At 42.1% G+C, this 19,135-nt stretch overlaps 1 protein-coding gene across 1 annotated transcript in view; it reads left to right on the top strand.

Moving 5' to 3' along the window:
- Positions 1–1,060: 1,060 nt before the first annotated feature.
- NELL2 (neural EGFL like 2) overlaps positions 1,061–19,135 on the top strand; it is a 230,561-nt gene continuing 212,486 nt past the window's right edge. The window contains exons 1-2 of the mRNA XM_044998981.1: positions 1,061–1,497; positions 1,941–2,069. Coding sequence (XP_044854916.1) covers positions 1,443–1,497; positions 1,941–2,069 — 184 coding nt within the window. The 5' untranslated portion in view covers positions 1,061–1,442. The remainder of the gene's footprint in view (positions 1,498–1,940; positions 2,070–19,135) is intronic.

Genomic DNA, 19,135 nt, shown 5'->3' with positions numbered 1-19,135 from the left:
AAAGGGCATGTCAGCGCCTCACCTGTCCTGCCTGGGCCAGACCCCTCCAGGACAGCTCCAACTCCTCACACAGGATGAACCCGCACCTTCTTTCTCATGGCTACCACTCACACCCCCATGCCACCTGCTATTTCCAGAGCACTCAAGAAGCCGAATCCCACCCTTGCTGCACGCAGGGCTGCCTGCTACCTTGCCCTTAGCTAGAGGCCCAGTGGGGTGTGCAGGGGAAAGCTGCGCTCTCCCTACCCTACACACCATGGTCCAGGGGCTGGAGGGGCCCACACAGGCTTCCCTTAATGAGGGGCATGGAGATCATCCTGATATTCCCTATATTGATGGGATCCCCCATCCGACGCCACTGCCCGTTAGCTCCTTGGCCAGTGGGGTGCAGAGAGGGGAGCTGGGGGGATGCTGGGGATCCCCCATTCCTTGGCCCATTAGCCCCTAGGTTGGGGGGGTGTTCTGAGGGGTAACTGGTGTCCCCATCTTCTGCCCATGATCCACCAGGTGGGGGAGGTGCTGAGGGATAACTGTGCCCCCCCATCCCTCAATCCATTAGCTCTAGATGGGGGGTGTGGTGCTGAGGGGTAACTGATTACCCCATCCCTCTGCCTATTAGCCCCTAGGTGGGGGGGTGCTGAGGGGTAACAGGCTCCCCATCTCTCTGCCCATTAGCCCCTTTCTGATGATGGGAGCTGGGGCTCCCCACCCTTGGACAGTGAGGATCCCTGTTAAGGGGGTGGATGGGGCAGCTGGGAGGGCCCCCATCTGAGGCAGCACCCCGGGAAGCCTGGGGCTCTCGGCATTAACCTAGCAGCGTACTTGGGGGAGCCGAGACGCTGGGGGGAGAGGGGGATGGACAACCCCCCATTGCCTGCAGCTATTGGCCCAAGGCTAGGGCCGGCGCCCAGCCCCCCCGCCACCCCACGAGTGTCCCCCTCCGATCTTGGGGAGGAGACTGGAGCTCCCGCGGGAGCCCGCGAGGGGGAGGCGGCGGCGCCAGCTGCGCTTGGTAACGGCGGCGGGGCTTGGAGACAGAGCCCGTGGGAGCAAGGGCCACGGGAGCGGCTCAGCCTCCTCCCCCGCCCCGGAGGAGCAATTTCTTCTCTCGCAGCCCGCTAGGCTCTCCATTGTCTCTGTCCGGCGGCGGGACCGGGCTGCGCTCCTCGCTCCATTGGTCGGCACCGGCTGGCTCGCATCGCTCGCCTGCCTGACCGTGTGCTCGGGCGTCGGCACCTGGCTCGTGGGGCCAGCAGGCGCCGGGCTAGGGCGGCGGCCGCTCAGGGCTCAGCAACGATGCGCGCACTGGGGAGGCTAAGTTGCTCGCTCTCCTGTTGGGTCCGAGCTTTCTATTGACAGAGGAGGCGGCTCGGGTGCGTGGCTCTGAGATTTTGCTCCCCACAGCTTTCAAAGGAGGAATATGGACTGACTAGCTCCGTACCATGGAGTCCGCGAGTTGGTTAAGCACCTTCTGCTTTCTCCTCTGTCTGAGATCAGGTAAGTGGAAGCTCAGAATTTTGGAAAGCAGCATAAAGGACGAGAGAGACAGAGAGATTGAGAGGAAAAACCAACCAACCTTCCCCCCCCCTCCCATCTCCCAAATCCCACAACTCTCCCCACAATCTAGGAAGAAACAGATGGACTAAGAGCAGCCAGTGCGATCTCTCTCTTCACAGCAGTCTGGGAGGGGAACTCGCATGAATTTTCTGGCGGAAACTCGTGTAGCTTTTTGAGTCAAAATAGAACTTTATGGAGAGATGTATGTTAAAGTAGGTCATGTCAGTCGGGCTGAGTGCTTGTCTCTCCCAGGCGCTGCTGATTACAGGTACTAGGCTATGAAGGAGCTAGGGGAGTAATCGACTTGTTCTCTTTGTTGTTTCTTCACGCTGTCGAAAAGTTAAATGCTCGACAAATGGAGTAACTAATCATTTCTGGGTCAGTTTTAGGGTTTGGTGTGGACCCCTCGCTGCAGATTGATGTGCTGTCAGAATTGCAGCTGGGAAATTCCATAGCTGGAGTGCTGCAGGTCCAAGGGCTGCACAATGGGAGCAAAGCATTTCTCTTCCAAGGTATGGAGCATCTTTCCTATACTCCAGGCTGGGGTCAACCAAGGCCATTTGAATAATTTCTGAACTTGCTGGCAAATGTGTTTGAACTTTTGCATTAGCTTGATGGCTGACACTATTCCCAAGGGATGATGCACAGATGATCCATTTTTAACAGCAAGGTTGCTTCCTGCTCTTTAAGCATCATGGTTTTTTTTTCTCTCTCTCCCTGCCTGCTTTTCTTTCACTCTCTTGCCCATTTTTTTTGATTGATGGAAACTTAATTAATGTACAGCAGGGACGATGATGGCAGATGGTTTATTTGTGAGTCGTGGGGAGCAATGAATAATAACAACACACTTTTCTGAGCTGGGGGCAATTGATTTAGCTGGAAAATGCTAAACAAAGCTCCAGTTCTAGCTAAGAAAATACTCACTGAAAGTTTTACGTGAATAGACCAAAATGCTGAAATGAACTGTCCAGAGACTTGAGGCAAGGGGCTAAAAACGTGAACATTTGCGGGGAACAAAAGAGTCCCTTTTGAACTGTAATGTTGCACCCATTGTAAGAGAGAAAGAATGAATGAATTTTTGCCAGGTCTTAAAAAAATCCAATTATTTCCCACAACAGCCAAAGGAGAGAAGCAGTAGTCTTGTCACAGTTTGAATAAATAAATTTCAGGACTTAATTCCAAAATAATAAAACCAATGTATAATCTAGTTCTCATTTTTAATGAAATAATGATAAAAAGATCATTTGAACTTATTGGGTAGGGTTATTTTGTCTATATCTGTTAATTTTCAAATTAATTTTCAATTATAGTTTTAAAATGTCATGGGATTTTAAATCAAGCTGCTGACCAGAATTAAATTCTGAGGGAAAGAAATCTCAGCCTTCATTTAAAAAACAATCCTGAAAGGTGGATGTTTGAAAGTAGGTCTGTCATCTGAAAGCTGCTACAATGTGCTTTTTAAATGTGGCTAAACAGGAGCAGGGAAGCTGGTTCAACATATGGTGGAGTGAGAATAAAGCCCTGCATCACTCTGCAGTTTTAAAACATAGAGGATTGATTGTTCGCATCATTTGTTGGGTTAGGAGTTTTTACTCTGTTCTGAAATGATTTCTGGTGCAACAGGCAAGAGGTAGTGCTACCCAGAGAGAGAGCAGTTGTAATTTGAGAGAGGTATAATGTGGGAACAGAAATTCTTTGTTACTTTTGCATTAATGAGATAATTGATCCAAAATCTAATAGTCACTGAAGGGCTTTTTAAAGGGGAATCTCCATAGTGGTGTGTTTCTCTGCTACAGCCAGCATGTGTCACTATGATCATTAACTTTGAAGCATCGGCATATGCCTTCAAAAAGAAACGAATTGACACATGCTATATTTAAACAGAAATTAGCTCATTATTTCAGAGCTTCGACTTCTACGTGGATGGAGAGTTCTTAGAATGGCAACATGTTTGTGTGGCTCCATGGTTTGAGTCCTAAAATAGTTTTAATGTATATCTAGTTATTCCATTTTAAGGCCCCATCCTGTTTTCATTGGGGAAAAAAGTCAAAAGTCCCATTAACTTCAATGGTAATAGGACTGGCCATTTTCAAGAATAGTCCATTTTATTGTATATTTTCCCAGTGTTTGGAGAAACAGATTATGAGGGCGACTAAAAATCACTGGAGGTTTTTTAACTACTGCCTTTCTCTTTGTGTAACTGCGATGTAGTTCCCAGATGCATTGCCAATCTAATCAGATACAATGCTTCTGTTAAAGGTCAAGGCCCCTAAACAAATGGACTTTAAACTCTCAGGCTTTTTTTTTATTATGGTTCTTCTCCCTGGTCCCCTTATTATATCTCATAAAAATACTTTTGTCTAAAGTGGTTGCTGAGGGCACTCAGCATCTCTTGGGAAGCCTTCAGCATGTTGCAGGATTGGATACTTTTCTCGTATTGCTATATGGCTACATGACTGATTTTCTTACAATAAAGACAGTCTTCTCTGGATGGACAGGCTTACATTTTTCTTACTTGCATTTAGGAATATACACCATACTGTATCATACCAGTGGTCTATTTAATCATCTTCATTCTGATCTTAGAGAATAAAGCACCGGGCGAACAAGACCATCTTTACTTCCTATATATGAATTTGCTGAATGCAAAATTATTGATTTTATTTTCCTCACCCTTGCCAGGGCCGTAGTCAGAGACCTAAATCCTTAGTCATATTCTGAAAGAGCCAAATAACAGAAGTGGTTGAAATGAACAGAATGAAAGAATCCTGGATTCTTTACTAGCTCTATGGGGTCTCTCTTCCCTCTCGTCTTCTCTTCATATAGCTTAAGTACATGAGATTTTGCTATTTTTTCTGTCAAGAGTGTCTTTGGGCTACACCCTCAGTTGGTGTAAATCAGTGTAGCTTCTACTGATTATTTGTTAATTGTGTTGCTCCTCCTATTGAAGTTCTTGGCAAAATTGAATGGGAGCAAAATCAGGCCCCTAATTCAATCCTATTCAGACAAATATTCTTGTTACATCTATTTAAAAAGCATAAAAGAACTGAATGTGGAATGTATCATTATCTTTAAACGTTTCAGAACAGTGGACACATGAACAGCTAACAGTCACAGGACAATTAAAGAAACAAAAGGGAAAGGCGAATGTAACATAGTGGTCTCTCTTCTGCAATCCTTACCTGGAGAAAAAGGCATTTAAATCTAAGTTTGCCTGAGAAGAGATTGCAGAATTGGATCTCATATCAATTTTTAACATAGGATTTTTTTTTGACCTAATTAGGTATTCAGATAAAATTTTCTTTCAGAATTAATTCTCATAGGCACCTATATTCCCAGGAGATATAATTTACTAAAGAGTTATGAATCTAGTTTCATTCTTTCATGGTCCCTTCTGTAGAATCTAAATGGCTCCATATGCAATTTCAGGTTGAAAAATAATTCAACATTCCAAATTCACAGCCACTAAAACCCTCTTATTCTGTGTCAGACTGATCCTGCACTATTAAAGTCATTAGTACTTTTGCCACTGACTTCAAAAGGATCAAGATCAAGCACTATGTAGTTACAAGGGTTTCCATCACTGCAGAAATGTAATTGCACCATAATTGTAAGTACTTCACTGTTGCTGATGGGAGCACACATTTTTTAATAGAAAATGGAGGAAAGTCTTCTTTTAAAAAGGATGGTGTTGCTAAATATGGATATATACCAGTCACCAAGCAACCACAAACACAAGTATGGCAAAAACTCTTTTAGAGGAAATGCTCAAATCTTGTAAACCTTGGGATTTCATGCAGGTTGATTTGAAAGGCCAACAACCAAGAACACAAACTGGAAATCGGTATTTGCTGGTTGCGTATGACACCTCAAAGTATGTGGTGGTGCAGTCACTGAAGGATAAAAGGACTGAGACAATTACAGCTGCACTGAGGAAACATGTAGTGTTGCAGTTCAGCCCACCAAGTTGCACCTGGTATAAAGGAGTCACCCTGAGGTTGGAAATTAACAGCTCATACCTTTAAGGAAACTCCACATTTGTAACTTCAGGGACTTGCTGGCTGCTGCTTCCCGCAGCTCCCATTGGCCGGGAATGGGGAACCGCAGCCACTGGGAGCTGCAGAGGCCCGTGCCTGGGGATGGTCAATGTAAACAAAAGGTCTTGTGGCCCGCCTTTGGATTACCCTGATGGGCTGTGTGCCGAAGGTTGCTGATGCCTTTGCTAAACTAAGGAAACATTCAAGGTGAAGTGGCCCGTTAACCACTGGGTGAACGAGACCATCTTTACCCAAGGGGGGTTAGTGAGTTACAGATTCTTGTAATAAACCATAAATCCAGGGTCTTTATAAAGACCATGATTTTTAGTGTCTAGCTAAGTTATGAACTTTAAGCTCCTGGGCTCGTTTTTTGAAAGTGTGGTGCAGGTTTCCTTTGAGGATGAGGGCTGATAGCTCAGATACAGAGTGATCACTTTGTGAAAAGTGTTCACCCACAGGTGATAGGGTGTTTTTGTCTTTTATCATATTCCTGTGTGAGTTAATTCAAGAGCATAGTGATTGATTTCACCCACATAGTTGTTATAGTAGCATTTAGTACACTGGATGAGGTACATCGCATGTTGTGTCTTTCTAGTATTTCAGAAAGGGCAATCCCCCTCAGTAGTCTTATAAATGTTTGCATGACTGTATATAAGATCCATGATCCACACTAGGAATCTGCTGGTAAAAGGCTTTGACATCACCATCTAAAATACTAGGTACTGTGCTGTTTTCTTACCAGTGCACTTGATCACAGTGATCGTTAGCTCAAAGTCTGTCAAGTACTAGCAAATTCCAGTCTCATCTGCATGACCAGTAAATTGCTTCTCAGGCAAAAGTGCTTTTGCCATGTTGAAGTATCAGTTGTAATATTCGCTTATAGCAACCAAAAGACATATTGGGACACTGCAAGGAACAACTCTGGTACTCCAGGCAGGACTATATACAGACTGTGTTGCTCAGGGGTATGGAAAATCCACAACCTTGAGCTACATAGTTATACTGACCTAATCCTCCATGTAGACAGCACTATGTCAATGGGAGAGTTTCTCCCATTGACATAGCCACCGCCTCTTGGTGAGGTGGATTAACTACGCCAACAGGAAAAGCTCTCCCGTGGGTGTAGGAACGACTTAAGCGCTACAGAGGTGCAGCTGCACCAATGCAGCATTTTAAGTGTAGGCCTGCCCTAAAACTTCCTATGGAATCACTTGACAATCAGATATAACAACATACTTTCAAACAAAACAGCAATTGAACAATGAGATAACTTTACAGCACAATCTGTTAGTGGATGTGCTATCTTCACTGTTCATTATAAAGGCCTTTGAGTTCCTTAGGAGGCAGGCATTATATAAATGCCAGATATTATTATTAATTATACTTCTTCCTTTATAAGTACACAGTATGATATAGTTTCCATAGATCAAGGAGGGCGAAAGAAGGTGCAGCCTTCCTCTCTGCAAATAGTCAGAATTTCATGACTGCAAGAGTATTTGTTGCATTTTGAACTGCCCTTCTTTATCTTAGGAATTTCATGGACAACTACAGCATGAATTAGAGACGAATGAAAAGTTTGAACATTATGGGTTTGATCCTGCCATATGCTGAGCTTGTCAGAGTCCAGTAAAATACTTACACACGTACATAATCCCATTGAAGTAAATTGTTTTCACTGCTAATAGAAAATTGTGTTCTCAGATTTTAGCACCAAAATAAGGACAGTAGGTGTAACTTAGTTTTTTTAAAACACTACTGTGAGTAATACTTTTGTATCATTCTGTCTCTGAAGTTCAGGCTCTGTATCATTTATACTCAGGTGGTGTCCAAAAGCCCCAATCCCTTTGCACTGGGTGCTGCACAAACACAAATGACCAGACAGTCCAACATGGACTCCTCTTGCATCAAGTGACAGGAGACGTGGAGTGGGTGAACAGATCACTCTACAGCATGTAAAAATAGGCATATAAAAAAGAGAATCAAGGAATGGTGCTGCATGATGTTTGTGTTATTATTAGACGGAAGTCTAAGGAAAGTATATATCCATAAAAGGAAAGAGAAAATAAGAGGACTGACAGAAAAGTGCAATCAGACAATTAATAAATACTGGAATGTTTTTGGCTGTAGTAATTTTATGTAAGATAAATGTAAAAAGAATATGAAAGAATAGAGAGACTTGTCTACACTACAGGAGAAATTCAATCCAAACTACGCAATTTGAGTTATGTGAATAACATAACTCAAATCAACCTAGCTTAGATCTACTTACCGCGGGGCCAAACTATGTGATGTTGACAAGAGATGCTCTCCCATTGACTCCCACTGCTTTTCTTGATCTGGTGGCGTACAGGAGTCGACGGAAGAGCGATCTGCGGTAAATTTAGCAGGTCTTCACTAGACCCACTATAACGACTACCGATGCATCGATTGCTGTGCGTTAATCCCCCAGTAAGTGTAGACAAGCCCTAAAAATTTTTGTGATTGGAATGCTGGATTTTGGCGTTCATTCAGAAAAGAAACTAGTTTCTTCGGTTGAAATATTTATCATTTAAGTGTTTATAGACATAGCCCTGATATATCTGACGAGCAGAAATGGTCCTGGTGGCAGTATATGGTAGGTTCCGATGAAGAATGACATGTGGTATAAAACACAAAAGAGCAGATTTAATCTGTCAGTCTGAATTATGAAATGACTTTAGTACTACTGGCTTTTGAATTGGCCAAAAAATAAAACTAAAATAGGCCAATTTGTACAATGGTTCATCATGACTATATGGATAGCTAGCTTAGTATATATAAAGGTTAGCAGTACATTATTGCAGTTTGTATGTACTTATTATGTGTCCCTGGGTTTCCCGTCAGAAGGAGCATTTGCTTTGGTCTGTAATTATAGCTACTCTCAGTGCCAAATAAATGAGTTAGAAAGAAACTTTAAAATGAAATAAGCTTTCATGTATGTAGAAATAAGTTTCATGAAGATTTGATTCTGGCTTTGCACTTCACAAGGTTGTACTTGTAGTGTCATTCCCTTTCTAGTTTTGGAGAGACTGTGATTTGTCTCTATGGAAGTAGCAGGGTTTGGCTCTCCCTGGAGGCTAGGGCTGTAGGAGTGAAGGCTATGTGCCTCTGTACTAACTCCTGGCTCTCTCTGGGCCCTTCCAGTTCCTTAACAGCATGGCTCCTGCAGGAGGACACTGTGTGTGGGAAGAAAGGTAAGGTTTGAGCAGCGTAGGGGGAGAAAGCAGATAAGTCTATGCTGACATGGACACAATAGTTTACCTGCCAAAATCCTGTGCGATTAGGGCGGGTGGGGGAGATATGATGTCAAAGAGAGTAGCTAACCCTTTGTGGTTTCCACAGCTTTGAGGAAGGAGGAGATGATGCAGGAGGACTGGCACTTCTCTCTTTTGTACCTCTGCCTGTATTCAGTGGAGTTCATTTCCAATGTCTGTGAAGGGGTGGGGATAGTAAGGTCAATATAGCTTAGAATCTGGTAATTAATTCAATTTCAGTTACTTCTCCTACCCCTGCTGTTTAATTGTATACCTATAAATAACAGGCATTGTTGAATTCTAGGAATACTTACAGTACAAAAGTGAGGGTGCCGTAGTACCATATCAATTCCCTTAATAATCAGCTGGGGCTTGATTCTGCCAGAATGAGTAATACCTAATTCTGCAAGTAACCCTATTGATTTCAATAGGACTACTCCTGGAAGAAGGTACTGTTCACATAAGAATGTGAAAATGGGACCCTTCTAATTTTAGGAATATGAGCAGAAATCTGTGGGACTCAGATTACAATCTGGGCAAACCTTCTTTTGTCTAAGAACTGCTTTTTCCATAGCAATTCTGTTAGCTGGTTTAATGTAAATAATTACACACCATTTACAGAATAACTGTTGGCTAAAGCTATTCACTTACAGCTATAAAATAATCATAATTGCTATTGTACATCATTTCCCTGTTCTTGAAGAAGCCCACATGCCAACTTAATAGAATCTCAAGAAGAAAATTCCTAACTTGGCTGATTGTATCTCTAAACACATAGGGCTCAATTCAGTATATTTGCATGAAAACCAGAGAGAGATGAGTATGGCACATAGCTCCAAAGTATGCACTGTAGGAAAATACATGCACTCAGTACCTGTATATTCAAGTGGGAGTGTAAATTCTTGCTTAAATTGATGAGGGAGGCTATTGAGTCAGTCAGAAGAATGAAGGCCAGCAAATGGAAGGGGCATCTCTCTGCATGTGACAGGACACCTAGGCAGCTGGTCAGTAGCAGATCAGCATAGATGACAGTCACCAAACAACCTCTGTTGAAAGTGTAGCAGGACACAATGGACTCAGCTGAAGTAAAATATCTTATGTTGACAGCAAAACCACATCTGTTTTACATATGGTATAGTGCATGACATCTTGATCCACTATGTACAATGAGATACAGGGGATAGGGACTTCTGTGCATCTGGTACCCGTCAAATGTGTTGCCTCCACATTGCTGCTTAACACTCTCAGAGCAAAGAGATGGCAACGTGTGGGTGAGGTGCTGCCACTCTGTGTGTAATTGCTTTTCTGTAATCTATCTCTGATTGAACATGTGGTCACCACAGAACAGCTATGACCAGCTACATAAGGGTTTTTGTGGTTTTTCACAGCAATCATGTTCAACTAGTCAGGGGAGAACATAGGAATTTCCTGCACAGTACCGGATACTCTGGGTCAGTACCTGAATGTATTTTTCTTGCCCTTACCCACACCCAACTCCAGTGTCTGCTGTGTGTGAAAGCACAGGTATGATATAAGGAGCAGGGTGCCTGAACATTCCTGTGGGCCAGTCCTGCCTACTCACTTTTAACTCATATTGTCCAGAGCCCATAGACATGGGATGGACAGGTAGCAGTAGAATTGCTTGCTGAATACAGAATCTGTCACAGTTTTAGGCTGACTGCTCTTATATTACTCCTTCATGGTCTACTTCAGGAGTGCCCAGTCAGGTCTCAGATCTCCAGCCACCACCTATATCTGGGCAGGGACCTATGTCCCACTCCCTTCTGAGCAGGGGTTTTAAGGTTGCATGGCCCTCTGTCTTACATTGTGCTATCTCCAGCAAGCCAGTCTGCCTAATGGCCAGCACCTGGGCTTTGCTTTCTCTCTGTGGGCTATGATAGATGTGATTTACCAGTAATCCAAACAGCTCTTTCTAAGCAAGCACATTTATTCATAGGGAAAAAGCATCACAGACAGAACATAAAAAAAACCCAATAAGCAGATTTAAATGCACGCTAAACATACCAGGAGTCACCCATCAGCCTTATGGGGCCCTGGTAGCCCAAAGTCCTTCAGCAGGATTGAGGCCCCTTTGGACAAAAGTTCATGTCCATTTGCTGGCTGAGAAAGAAAGCCCTGTGCCAGTTCAAGCTCAGCTTTTTATACCAAAATCCCTTTTTTTGTGTGAGTCTATGGAATACCCAGTTTGAAACAGTATATGCAAACCTCTTCAGTGTTTCATTAGCAAAGAGTGAAGCTGAAGGCAGTTTTGTAGAACAGAGGGATAGCTCAGTGGTTTGAGTATTGGCCTGCTAAACCCAGCGTTGTGAGTTTAATCCTTGAGGGGGCCATTTGGGGATTTAGTTGGAGATTGGTCCTGCTTTGAGCAGGGGTTGGACTAGATGACCTTCTGAGGTCCCTTCCAACCCTAATGATTCTATGATATTCTAAATGGAATTTTGATGTGGACACAGTGGCAAAATGAGGACAGATACATGCATCAGGCCACAACTTTTGGTAAATTTGAACACAGAGAAGGGGTGCTACCCACCCATCACCCATACTCTCCTATACCAGGTACTTTATTGGTTCCAGTGTGGGGGTTACAGGACTCCTTACCATATAACCTATAACTCAGGGTAGGCTTTCCTCAGCCCATTCCACCCAGGACTCAGCTCTCTCTGGGTCCCAGCACCCTCCTCCCCATGAGGGGATAGGAGGTGGGGACCATGGCCTACAAGGGCCACAAGGACTCACCTTGACCTGCAAGGGCCACAAGGTCTGACCCTATCCCATAAGCCCGAGATCCATCACCAAAATTCCAGGTCTTTTACTTCTCTTAACCCAGCCCCCCATTGGTTCGTTAGATCATGAGAGCTGGGGAATGCTGGCCAATCAGCACCCCTCCCCCCACAGCCAATAGGTGCCAGAGACTCCTGGGGGGAGGATCTACCTAGTGTCCCTTAGCGAGTGTCTCCCTCCCTTGCTGCTGTTACTATGCCCCTTTCACCACCAGCCCCATCAAGTTCTCCCACCTGTTGAGACAGGCGCATAGCATTTATTAACCATGTGCATTGCTTTCTCTGTGTGGCCTAGCTCCCAGCATTCCCTGTTCCACTGGTGTTCATTAAATAACAGTCCCTCCAGGGAACCTGGATTCTCTAACTCCAATTCCATTGATCATGATACATGCTGGGGGTGGTACCTCTCTGGAGTTGTTTGGTCTCAATAACTCGCCTTAATAACCTGCTGTTTTTAGTTCCTGGAGGATTTGTGGTAATCCTCCCCTATGGAGTAGAACACAATTGTACATAAACCATTCATAAACTTAATACAGTGGTCCCCAAAGATACTTCATGTGGTTGCAATATCTGTCACAGAGTTTTTTACTTCACACAGGCCAGATATTTTCCATGTGGAAGTGTTACACAGTGGTGGTCCTTAAGAATTTGGTTGCCTCCTGTGTGTCTCAAGCAGGTAAAGAGTTGAGCTCATAATGTATTTAAAGCCAGTATATAAGAGTTTGAGATTATATTTGGCTGTCATGGGAAACTCCCCTTTCATGTGGTTACTCTTCAGATCCCTATGGTTTGTCATGTTTCAATATCTCTCAGGTTTCAAATTCAGCACAGCAGCCAATCCTGTCATGTTAAAAACTCAAGGGAGAGTTCTGTATGTGACGAAGCACTAGAAAGTATTTCAGTGCCTTGATCTGAAAGTGAGTCCTTGTCACTTCTCCAGGGTCCATCTGTTTTATCTAAATCCCTTTTTAGCTTTATCTCAAGCTCTATGATACGCTAATATGCCCATCGCTATTGTATGTAATGGGTTTGTCCTAGAAAAAATAGACTTAATATGATGTGAGGGAGGCTCCAATATTATAGTGGCACTCTTTGGTTAGTGGTAGTACTAGTTACGTTGCTTTTCCATTATAAACGCTTATCTGGATATTTCAGGTGATTATAATAGTCCTAAAAATAACAAACAAATTTGTTGCTAACATAACATGATTAAGGTTCAGCCTGGGAATATGTTTATTTTTATTAAACTTGAAAAAAAATAAATGTAGCCATTTTTAATGTATAGGCTTGCAGATAAAAAATAGAAAGTTGTTTCAAATGTTGTTTTGTACTCCTGTAATTCAAAAATGTCTTTTTTGGTTCGGCATTGCACCTCTTTAGTCTGTTTGGTGAACCTGAGGAGCTGGGAGACAGCTGTGTAACATGACTTTAGAAAAGTGGATTTTGTACCCAACCAGCAACTCTTGACAGATGCTAGTCTTAATGGAAGGCTAGAGATAGCATAGCATAAAACATGAATAGAATAGAACAGAACTCTGAAAACAATGTTCATGAGGGTTTTAGCATATAGATTGAACATATATTTGCAGCAGCAAAATATTGAGGGCCGACTGTCATATTTCCAAAGGAGCTATTACAATCCATATTGTTAGTGATCCATAAATTGTGGACTCTTTTAGTGAAATTTGACCTGATTAGACCACAGTGGCTACAGTTTATGGTGGCAACAATCCTCATCATAAAGAAGACGCATGTCAGCCTCGACAACACAGACTGCATTGTAAAAGTCCCTAAAGGCAAATATGTAATAAACCAGAAACATTCCAAAGGAACTTTTGTGGCTTTGAGGTCGAAATCTGTGTTTTAATAACTCTAAATACATATTTGCATAATGGACCATTTAAGGGAGTTCTTATAATTACTATCTCTGGAACAAATATCATTTTGACTTCAAACATCATCACCTGTAAAAGTCTTAAGGGCCCAAGAGGAATAAGTAGGTTCTCTGGTCAATAATCCTCTTTAAATTTTTCCTAAATATAATTTATTTTAAAAGTTGGGGTATAAATAGATTAATATAATGGACCATGCGGGGTTTGGAGGGAGGGGGTTTGCTGCAAGGGCAGAGGCAGCCAGTCATGGAGCAGGAATTTGATAATTGGCTTACTGAGACCACAACTGCAATTCGCATTCATTTCTGGGCTCATCCATCTCAAAAAGACATTGATATAAAGCAAGGAGTGCAGAGGACAACAATAAAAATGATTGTATAGCAAGGATTGACTTACTAAGAAAGATTAAAGGAACTAAATATATATAGCTTGTCTAAGCAATGACTATGATGTAAGATGATAACAGTCTACACATTTTAGAAGGCTGTAAATCCCATGAAGGAAGGAATTATTTAGTATTCTGAAAGGTGAAACTAAGAATAATGTAATGATATTAAGAAAGAAAATTTCAAATAACAATCAGGAAAGTCTTCCTGACAGTGAGCTGTATTATATTGTGGCTTAGTCACTGAAAGGAAACGATGGAAGTCCCCATCACTTTGCTCTTGTAAAGGCAGAGTGGAAAAATTCTAGAAAATTATAAGCTAGGTTGCAGTCATATCATTTAGTGCATTGGATAGGGATGGACTGGCTGACCTAATAAGCTTTTTTCAGCTCTATTTTATATAAATCTATGGTGCCGAAGGATCCGTTAGAGCATAGTGTGTGTGGGGGGTGACTATAGAGGAAGATTTTTAAAGATATAAAGGGGAATTAAAAGCCCCACACTGATTAAGATCAAAGGGTTTCCCTTTGTGCCTTTGAAAATCATTCCCATAATTTTCATGTATTTTAGAGTTTACTTTAAAAGTGTTTTACATAAAACTGACATAATGAACTAAAACATACAAATGCAAAGAAAATCAAAGTTCAAGCTGCTGTTCTAACCTTTGTTCATCCTAGGGTTGTAGATTGGGTATTACTTTTAGTACCTATGATAGTATTCGCTGGGACTGGTAAAAAAAAAGTCAAATAAAACATTTTCCTAGAAAAATGGGTATTATTTGAAATCTGACATGGGCACAATTTTCCATCAGAAAAAAATCAAAACTAAATAGTTTGTGTTGGTTCAATATTAATTTCTAGTGTGGTGTCTCATGGGAGCTGTAGTTCTGGTTCCCTCATGTCCCCATTCTTCCCATGGGCTGTGCTCCCTAGTTGGACTACATCTCCTATCGCACATAGAAATCGCTCCCTCTGCATTTGTAAGTCAACATTTTTCAAAACTTCTCTTTCCACAAAAAGGTTTTATATTTCAACTTTTTATCCCTGTTTGGCATGAAAACAAATGTTGAAATAGCAGAGGGGGAAATTCTGGTTTTTGATCACCTCCAAGTCAATAGCTACTGACCCTCCTTAACTTTTAGTAATTATAAGCTATGTCATGTGTTTGGGACAAGGAAATAAAGATCAGTCTCTATTAACACGTTATTAGTCTCTATTAACACTTGATTCATCAATTTAGATGAAGGAGAAAAACTTTAGCCCTAGCATCTAACAAGCTTGCAGAACCAGTCAAATAACCCTGAAATAATTACAAAAGAACTACACACCAGGAAATCAGCACACAACAGATACTATAACAATAACCGCCATTGCAAATGTGAGGGGTTAGCTTCCAAACAGAAAGTAGCTGTAAGTCTATCAAAATAACAGCTATACCATCCTCTCTAGTGTCATATATCATAACTATCTGTGAAAGTCAGTACTATAGGAAGAACTGAAACATCTGCAGAAGACCAGAGAACACAGACTCTTTCTTTAGGATATTCAGAATGCTACTGACAGAAGTAACACATACCCATGTGGTCGCTGACAATGAAAAAACACAGAGCAACAAACAAGCTTCAGGTGTTAAATCCACCTTGGCAACCAAATAGGCCGCAACAGAAGAAATGGTTAGGTGAACAAGAAGTGACTGTGTGATCAGAAACCATTAGTCTCTGAATCTTAGTGACGCTTGTACAATAACTCATCACAATCCTCTCATCTCTTTGGAGACCTTGAATTTAAATGTTCCTATTTGTGCAGTGTAATAATTGGCTTTATTAGTTTATGGTTCTTTCTTTCTTTCTTTCTTTCTTTCTTAAAGGATACCAACGCCTGCCTTGTGATGGATATAGCCTTTTGTAACCCCAATCTGTGATATGGAACTCAGGCTAGGAAATAAGATAATTTTTTTAACAACTGTCCTGAGTGTTGTGCCCTTTTATGGTCCTAGTTGTGCTGTAAGACAATGGGATATTTTCCTTGATGTCTTCAGTTTGCATGTCAGCCTTAGCAGCATTGCTCAATGTGGTATTTTTGTTTGTTGTTAGGTCAGCTTGGTACAATGTGTTCATGTGGCAATATAGAGTAGAGCATAACATAGTGCATATGCCGCTAACAGCAGCAGCACAAACCAGGACAAGTTTGATTTTTCCCCACAGGTTTAAGGTTTTTCAAAACAGTTTTCTAGATGCTTCCAAGAGTTAAAAATTATCTATACTAGTCACAACCTCCAAATGGAATTGGAGGATGATTATAAGAAACAGAAATCCTGCTCGTCACTAATACTTCTAAGTCCTTGTTCCAGAATAATGGCTTGACTTTTGGGTTGGCATCAGCCCCAATCAACCCATGGACAAGCTTACTGGCCATGTATTGCATGAAATATGACAGACATTCTGTATTATCTAATGAGGAAAGCAAACAAAAGAAAGCATCTTCCAAATTTGCACTAGCTATTAATAAGACTGTCAGAACATAGACTGTGGGGCCATGGAAAACTGGTAATTAACATAAAAATCATAGTGCAATGTATGTGGGTGGGTTAGGTGGTCTAGTGATTAACACACTTAGTGCCACCTCCCAGTGGCTAGGTCTTGCAATTCAGGCCCTCCTTTAATTGGAGGTACAATGAGGTCAGCAGATGGCTTGGGTCCCTCCTGTAGTAGGGGCAGTGGTAGGGGAGCCCAGGTCTGCCCTCTCCACTGGGCTCTAACAGCGCCTGGCAAGGAGCCCACTGAGTTGCACTCTCTGGGTCACTTCCTACTGTCTGCTTTTCTCCACCAGCTTCCAGTCCAAAATAAGGTAAAAAGAAAAGGCAACCAAACTATCAGCCCCAACCAGGCTCAGCATACATTATTTTTGTCTCATGGAGGTTTCTCCGGCACCCTTCTCAGAAGCCTTCATGGTAGACTGTCCTCCACCCCAGCACCTCTTCTTCTGCACTGGGTTGCTCCCTTGTCAGCCCTTTCTCCAGTTGGAGCATGCTCTGCAGGGCTGGAGGGATGAGGCTACCTGGGCCCAGAATTATCCTATAATTCCGCCCTCCCCTGCCGGCCCAGTGTGGGGTTTCCATATCTCATCCCATCACATGCAGACTCCAAGGAGTTTTGTCCTTCCCGAGGAATTTCATTAACACATTAGATACTGACATTTAATGGCACCCACTCTGTTGCAGAGCATATACTATATAATGGCATAGCTACAGTGAAAGATTGTATCACTGTACAAACTGAAATATCCTATTTTGTCCCGATTGTACCTCAGTAAGATTGTAATCCCTGCATTCGCATACTAGTTGTTTGTTGTTTTCATTAAGAAACACAGCATACAAGAGTCCATACAGTTTGGGCACTAGGTGCCAGTGTATGTTGACTGAGTCTTTATTTCCTTTGACTCTTAGGTAGGATTTAGTAGTTGGAATAAAAGTGTGGAGGGTTAATGTCTGTAATGTCCATTAAGCATAGTCAGTCTTTAGAACCCTGGAAGCCAAGGCCACCTACTTCTATTTTGGAAACTTAGAAATATAAAGGACAATCACAGTTTTGACCTTTTTCTAAAAATATGTTTCTCACCCTTTTACTTGCAAAGAGCCTTGAAAGTATATATATGAAAATATCCTGCTGTAAACCAGTCACTAGGGTTGGATGTTCCATTCTGTTTTTATATATATTTAAAACTTAAAAATGTAGGGTTTTTTGTTACATAATTGCACTCAAAACCAAAACAATGTAAACTTTAGAACTGACAAGTCCACTCAGTACTACTTCTTGTTCAGCCAGTTGCTAAGAAAATGTTTGTTTACATTTACAGTGTCACCTGAAAATGAGAACAGGCGTTTGCATGGCACTTTTGTAGGCAGCATTGCAAGGTATTTACATGCCAGATATGCTAAACATTCGTATGCCCCTTCATGCTTTGGTCACCATTCCAGAGGACCTGTTCTCACTTTCAGGTGACATTGTAAACAAGAAGTGGGCAGCATTATCTCCTGCAAATGTAGACAAACTTGTTTGTCTTATTGATTGGCTGAACAAGAAGTAGGACTGAGTGGACTTGTAGGCTCTAAAGTTTTACATTGTTTTGTTTTTGAGTGCAGTTTTTTTTGTATATAATTCTACATTTGTAAGTTTAACTTTCATGGTAAAGAGATTGCACTACAGTACTTGTCTTAGGTGAATTGAAAATACTATATCTTTTGTTTTTTACAGTGCAAATATTTGTAATAAAAATAAATATAAAGTGAGCACTGTACATTTTGTATTCTGTGTGGTAATTGAAATCAATATATTTGAAAATGTACAAACCATCCAAAAATATTTAAATAAAAGCTATTCTATTATTATTTAATAGTGCAGTGAATCGTGATTAATTTTTTAAATTGTTTAACAGCCCTAATACACACATATCATGATGTGACAGATTTTCATTACCAGTCTGCCTGGGCCATAGTTGATCAGGCTGGGTCACAGGATCTTTTTTGGGGAGGAGATGATGAGCCACACCAAGTGTCTAATTTTAAAGCTTTATTAATAAAATAATAAAATACAGCAGAGAGTTCTGGGAACGCTCCCACGTCAATCAGGGGAAGAAAGAAAGCATTAGCGCCCCAAGCCCTAACCCACTTTCATACTCACACAAGCATTATCCAAAACTGGCCAGGCCTGGGTGTAATGTGAGAAGAGGGGGAGGGGTGGATGGGAGTTCTTGCCCTGGGTCCAGGTCGTCTAAGAATTTGCTGTAACCTCCGAATTGCCCCAGCTCTCGGGTGGGTTTTTAAGTCCTGGATTCCTTTGGGGGTGTCGTCGTCCAGGACGCTCTGTGCCTGGTGCTCTTTATACCAGTTCCAATCGGCTTGCTGTGGCCTTCTTGGCTGCCCAAAACACACCGGCTCCAGATAATTTGTTTTCCCTTCTGTTGGCCTTCACCGTCGCCACCTCGTTTGCTCTGTTTTTGCTGCTCTCTTTGCAACTTTGCTCCACTTAGTTCTCCTCTTCTCATGACTGTGTAGCTGTAGCTTTCTTGTCTGTAGATTTCTCGTGGAGCCCATAACCTTGGGCTGGGGCCAGCGTCTTATCTTCACACGGAGCTAGCTAAAGTGCCGAGTTAACCCATTTTCTACTTTTTTCTTTCTTCCTCCCACCCCCTGG

This window comes from Mauremys mutica, chromosome 1 (assembly GCF_020497125.1).
Source record: "Mauremys mutica isolate MM-2020 ecotype Southern chromosome 1, ASM2049712v1, whole genome shotgun sequence".
Taxonomy (NCBI): Eukaryota; Metazoa; Chordata; order Testudines; family Geoemydidae; genus Mauremys; species Mauremys mutica.
Note: the sequence above shows the minus strand (reverse complement) of the source record. Positions and strands in the feature narration are given on the sequence as shown.